General features: G+C 44.9%; 1 protein-coding gene across 1 annotated transcript; it reads right to left on the reverse strand.

Annotated features, from left to right (window-relative positions):
* Positions 1-735: 735 nt before the first annotated feature.
* LOC117857016 (chaperone protein dnaJ 49) lies at positions 736-5,461 on the reverse strand. Its single transcript, XM_034739486.2, has 3 exons — positions 5,301-5,461; positions 3,927-5,195; positions 736-1,075 (listed from the first exon to the last, which is right to left on the reverse strand). Exon 2 carries the CDS (start codon positions 5,067-5,069, stop codon positions 3,945-3,947), a length of 1,125 nt encoding a protein of 374 aa, XP_034595377.1. The 5' UTR covers positions 5,070-5,195; positions 5,301-5,461; the 3' UTR covers positions 736-1,075; positions 3,927-3,944.
* Positions 5,462-6,671: the final 1,210 nt, after the last annotated feature.

Here is a 6,671-nt window from a genome sequence, read left to right on the forward strand (position 1 = left end):
GAGAAAACCCAAGCGTCCCACCCAGTAAAACAAGAGCGATGTGAACTTAAAGGGCCGGGGATCTTTACATATTTGACAATGCTTTCGACTCTACCTCCACGTTGTATGTGAGCTACTATGCCAGCGGTTTAAGACCCTATTGGACCCCTACGTGACATAGCGAACAAGTCTAGGGACTCAACTGATATAACTGAACATGTTTAGCCTGCAAATGACCTTTCCACTTATCTGATACGTTCCAACGAGTTTAGAGTGCATACGTTCCAACAAGTTTAAGGACTGGCCAATAATACATATTATAGTCTGATGCTATTGCGACATGCCAACACATTAGAATCTGATGCTATTGCGACAGGCCAACACGCCAAGAGGCCAAATTAAGACAAAAAAAAAAATCAGGCAGGCAAAGCGTCATATACCCATATGCATACCAACAAAAGTGCAAAGATCACGAAGGCACCACATTTTAGATGCCTTTAACAAAGGGAAAAGATCACGGCAACTGCACGGGGTTAGAAGTGGCTTCATATCATATAGATAAATAATCGCAGATCACTTTCCTATACCACCTGCATGATGATATACATGATCCTCAAAAGAAAAGTTATTGATGAAGCTCTGTTTTCATAATAAAAGAAGAAAGAAAAGGAGAGAAATTCTTTTAGTATGTTCAGCGTCCGTCACTTGCATCGTGCATAGACAATTGGACATCTCAGCATTTAAGCGATTTTAAAATGAAGAACCCATTTTTGTTATAGTTGCATTTCTGTTTAAGTCAGGTATTGTCTCAAAACAGTACGGAAAAAATGAGATCGATATACTTCATATACATACACAGGTCTGCATGTGATCAACCCCTATAAAGCTTAACCATTACAAAATATCCTTTTGAAGTAGCTACGGTGATGCGCTCCTCAGCACTACTAAGATAGCATCTGGGCAGTGGTGTATAGTCATCAAAGGCACTTATTCCACAAGATTTACTGCTAGCCCAAACTAGATGTACCCTCCGATTTGAAGCTGACAGCCAAGAGTATGGGTATCGAAACTTTTGCACACGTCCAGCATTCTCAACCTACAATGAATTATTAGAAGAATTGCCATCACTAACAAAATCATTAAAAAAAAGGGAAAGTTATGACTAATGAAATCAGTTAAACAGGACACTTGAAACAAACAAAATCATTTCAGAACGATGTGGAGTAAAAAGACAGATCTACAGGTTAAATCATGGATACTGAATTTTGCGTAAATCCCCTACACTTAATGGATCTGATATTCAAGATCAAATAGTTCAAGTTGTGTTTATGTTTCCTTACTTTTGTAAGGAGCATTGCGGAGTTAATGGTATTGATCAAAGGCACGAAACTGTAACAACTGCATGGATCTGCCACCAATTATTAGTAAAAAAAATGCACACTGCACATCAACCCACGTGAAATTGTAATCATGTGTTGTGGTGTACTTGGATCCATTGCTATAAAAATGATTTCACAAGGAAAAAATGAAACATGACAAAAGAAAGGGCAGGTAAGATTGGACTATCTGATCATGCATATATAATAACTGATAGGAAGAACATGGGGTAAACACTATGACAATGCAAGATTCAGAATTTGTATTTCAAAGTAGCATGCACTCAATATTTTATTCTACAAACTCTCCAGGTCATGATTAAGTACTCGAAGAGACAGGTTAATTATTGATAAACATATTAGAAATCAAAATCTTGAATAGCTACATGGAGAAACATTATTTAGAAAAGAACTGGAATCAGTGATAGCATTGGATCAACTGAGAACATACTGCATTAGTATGCCGTGCTCTGAAATTAAATAAAGCTTGCAAGCCACTAAGCTTCTCCCCATTCATTTAACTAACAATTCAGTTCTCTATACTCATCTACACATGCATATAGTTAATGAACTGTGCCATGTTCGCTTCCTTACTGTGCAGGTTCATGGACTACAAGATTTTACGACCCAGTCTGAATCTAAGAATGTCTATAGGACATACAGATTTCAAAATGATCAAATTCAGAAAGCACAAGCACCAATTAGCAGTTATAGCATAAATTACAGGGCTGCTTAGGACTTGCAAACCCTTCTCTTTTGTGATTATAACACGATAGCTATATTAGTATTAGAGATATCAAGTTCTACCCATAAAAGATTACATGGATACAGTTGGACAGAGCTGGATGCCATGAGAAAATCACACTCTACAGAGTTCATATTATACAAAATTCTGCACAAGTAACACCAAATTTAGTGAACACACTTCAAGCTACAAAGTTAATTCCAATCTAACACAAGCATTTGCCATTCCCCAACCACCCCATTTTAAGAATACATTTTAGCATGCATTAACAAAATTTCCATATCTCAGGTACAATTAAATTAAGAATAAGTCAATTTTAATTGGAATGAGAAGAGGAAGCAGGGCCAGTAGTGGGAAACAATCATTGCTAGATGTCCTCCCACATAGGGTCTGTTAAGCTTTCAGGAAAATTGTTTCCAACATGGCTAATTGAGATGTTAGAACTTTTTGGAAGATCAAAATATAGTTTCTCAGTTCAGTAGTTTAGTCACAGCATTGATTTGTCTTTCAACATTTGAGCTGGGACAATTTAAAGCCTAGAAGCTTGTAGAAGAAGGCAAATAAACTGCCCCTTCACATATTTGAAATTTGTGACACAACGGAACTGATAGGCATACAACACATCGTTACATTATTTATTACAGAATTCAATATGGCTGGCCTATGTGTTTACATGCTATATAATTACATCGGTATCATTGAAGTTATTTACCCAATCCATTTAACTATTCACAGAAACCACAGATAATTTATAGGACAAATTTATAAGGTCATCAGTGCTGTATCATCCATAATAGCTGAGTAGGGGGAGGGGGCTTGTTTGGAAAATTGAAGAAGTGTTGATGCAATAAAACTTCTCAACATGCCTTGAACATCCTACAGTGCTCAAATAAACCCAGGTGTTGGTAACACCTTGGTATGTGATACCCTTAGTCTCATTATCTCATATAAATTATCTAGCCAGGGTGTGAGAATAAGAACAAAAAACAACCAGAATAAGTGGTTTAACCAACCTCCAGCATTTTAGATCTAATTCAGGTGAGCTCATAACAGTGTAACACAGCCCCAACTCTCTGACCATGCTATTAAATACATGAAACAAGCAAAAGACTGATGGAGCATCAGTGTCTGGAAAGTTATAGTATAGTATATCTACAGAATTGCAGAGGTTCGTTAAAATGAGAAATCAATCCCCAGAGAAATTGCCAATTGTGTCGTGAAACCACAGGAAGATTGAAGAATGAGTTTTGGTTCTCTGTATACCACACAGGCTAATGGCTGTAATAGCAAGTTATTAACTTACTATTGCTATTTATGTAGCTAACTGGTAATTCCAAGCCCATCGTGTCACTGCACCTCCACATGCCTACTAGAAAGGAAATGCAAGGAACTCCTATTCAGTGTGCTGGACATGCCTTTGCATCAACTAGCTACATTTAGGGAAGTGGCATATGTCTTGAACTATTGTTAGTTTCAGATGATCTCCAGAATTCAGTCAAATGACACATATGTGAAAGGAAACAACACAGAGCACATGCACCATTCTCTAGCTATACAGAAACTCAAATATAAATATGACAGTATTTCACAATCAAAGTCATATGGAAAGCATGGCAAACTTGCAATGAATATACAGCTATGCACCCAAAGGACAGAGTTAGCATTATATCAAAACAAAAACATATGTTAAGCACATATGGTTGCATTATAAAGCAAAGTAAATTATGGTACAAAGCAGATAAAGTTGATGCATGCCATAGAAAACTTTATTATGGCGCAAAACATATTATTACTGCAGACTATGTGCAGAGAAAGTTGAACTGCACCTTGGACTACTGAATGATTTACTGTGCTGCCGCCTCAAATTTTTTAAGCATATCACAGTGCGGTGTCTGGTATGCTAATCCCCATTGGCGGCGCTGCAGTTCAACCCTGCAATTCTGCGTAATTATTGAGTAATAATCCCTCTCAACATGCCGCTCCAGTGTCACCCGCTCAGTGCTTTGGTGTGGATACTGCTCCTCAAAATTAGGCATCTTGACATAGTATGCAACTCCACGTGGGGTCTGGAACTTGTGCTCGTATGGGTAGGAGCGGTTGAGGGAGTAAACAGGCTCAGAGGATGGCAGGAAGTTGAGCAGCAGCAGCAGCAGGACTGGCAACAGCTGAATAAGCATCCTGACAGTTGAGCCACCAGAGTTTTGCTGCCCATGGGCGTGCATTCCACCAGTTCTGAAATGGAACGTCCCAAACTGTCCAAACTGCCTGGTGGTCGCAGGCGCCATATTACCAAAAAAGAAGTTTCTGAATATCTCATCTGGATCAAAGTCATCCTCATAGAACCCATTGTATGCACGGGCAGTGGAGGGCCTCCTGTGGTGTGTTACTGGCTCATCCGAGCCAACAAGGTCATAGCGCTTGCGACCCTCGTCATCACTGAGGCACTGGAAGGCTTTGGAGACGGCCTTGAAGGCGTCCTCTGCACCAGGGGCCTTGTTCTTGTCAGGGTGCACCTTGAGCGAGAGCTTGCGGTAGGCCTTGCGCACGTCCTCGACAGTGCAGTCCTTTTCGAGGCCGAGGATCTGGTAGTAGTCCCTGGAATGCTTCTTGACCTGGCGCACGACCTCGAGCTGCTCCGCCGTGTACTCCCTAGCAGCAGCACCAGTCGTCTCCTCCTCCTCCCTCTTCTTGCCCTTCTGTTTCCTCTCTCTCAGCCCATCAGCCTCAGCTGCTTCCGCTGCCCCTGCTGCTGCAGGTTGTGGCGGTGGCGGCGGCGGCGATGATGACGAGGAAGCGGGGGAGTCGTCCTGGGGGTTGAGGAGCGGGGCGAGGAGGTCGTCGATGGGCAGGGAGGGGTCGAGGCGCTTGGCCTTGGAGAGGAACTTGATGGCGCGCGCGCGGTCGCCGGCCTCAAGCGCGCCCCTGCCGATGCGCAGGCACTTGACCGCGTCGTCCTTGTTGCCCTCCATCGCAGATCTGGCCGCCGCCGTCCCCGGCCGATCGAGCCGAGCAGGCGGGCGACCGGAAGGAGCCCACGCAGCGGCGGCGCAGGAACCGGCCCCGATCGGATCGGATCGGCTCGGCCCCAACCCAACCTAACACGATGCAATCCGCGAGGCGTGTGTTATGGGGTCAGAAAGAGGAATTCGAACTTGTAGCACGTGGGGTCGCGTGAGGAGCAGGAGAAGTAGGTCGCTTACCGGCGAGGCGACGTGGAGTAGGGTTCAGGCGGGGCGGATCGCCGGAGTCGGGGGCGCCGGGCGGAGGGAGGAGGGGGAGGAAAGGGGATATGCCGAGCGACACCGACGCGGCGACGACCCCCCGAAGCGATTTGTTTTTGCTGCTTGAGTTTCTCTGGAATTTTGGTGGAGTTTCTCTGGATTTTTGTTACCCCTTCCACGGCGTGAAGAAAAAGTAAGAATGATACTGGCACGCAGGCCGGATTCCGGAAAGGATATCAGGCCCAACACTGTTCTAGCCTAACCCGATTCAGTTTTTTTTAAAAAAAAAAATATACCGTGCTCCCGTTACTTCTTCCCCATCTCTAGCGAGGTTTTACTCATCTTCTTCATCACCGACAAGATTTAACCCAATTTGCTTCATCTCTGACAAGATCCAACTCCATTTGATCCATCTCCGGCGAGCTCCAGTGAGGGAAAGAGGTTAGGGCCTTAGGGTCCCTGGTGCGGGGGTTTCGGGCCTTGGGTTCCTAGTGCTGCCGGGCTTAGAGGGAGGACCGACGGTGGCAAGCCGGACATGCAGTGGTGGTGGGCACGTGAGCGGCAAGGCACAGCGGCGGTGGCACCGCCGGCCCGGGCAGTGGAGGACGGTGGTTGGACCAGGTGGGAGCAGGGCACCAAATCGAGAGTGGTTAGCATGGGAAGGAAAGCGGTGGCGGATCCAGCGGCGAGAGCCGCCAGAGACGAGTAGAGGAGGGCGGGGTGAGGTAACGGTGCTAAGGAAGAAGGTTCGTTGCTTCTTGTTTTATTTCGCAGGTGCATCAAGGAAGTAGAACAGAGGAGGAAGAAGAAGCAGCAAGCGTTAGATGAAGATCCGATGGTTGATGATTTCGAGTGTGTGGGGATGTTAGAATACTTGAGTACATCATAGACAGCCAAATAGAAACCACCTTCCTTCCTCCCCTTACTCTCCCCCTCTACAAGGACTCCAACCAATCCCATCTGGCCATCTCCTACCCTCTTCCTTCCCAATAGAACTAGACCAAAGAGAGCGGTGGCGGCCGCCGCGGAGGGCCCAATAGCCATCTCGCTCTCCCCCACTCGTCAGCATTGCTTCGCGCAAATCTATGTTGGGTATTTTAACCAATGTGAGTAAATTCACAAGTGCACGGATACCGTTGTAGCTTTCACCTTAGAGTATTCCAAGAGTATCGAATCCAAGGGAATGTGTGTGGACTATCTTCTATTCTAGTCGGTCCAAGGACACACCAAGATAGATGCGCGAGGGTAGAGAGGATTCCTATAGGTAGTACTTGAGGCAGGTTAGAGGTCGTTCTCTCGATTAAAGATACTCGCTTCCGGCACCGGCTTACCCTGGAATCCAGGCGCCTC

This window comes from Setaria viridis, chromosome 5 (assembly GCF_005286985.2).
Source record: "Setaria viridis chromosome 5, Setaria_viridis_v4.0, whole genome shotgun sequence".
NCBI lineage: Eukaryota > Viridiplantae > Streptophyta > Magnoliopsida > Poales > Poaceae > Setaria > Setaria viridis.

What these genes read in the sequence shown, in the direction of transcription:
- LOC117857016 (XM_034739486.2), bottom strand. Translation starts at nt 5,069, where the DNA reads ATGGAGGGCAACAAGGACGACGCGGTCAAGTGCCTGCGCATCGGCAGG.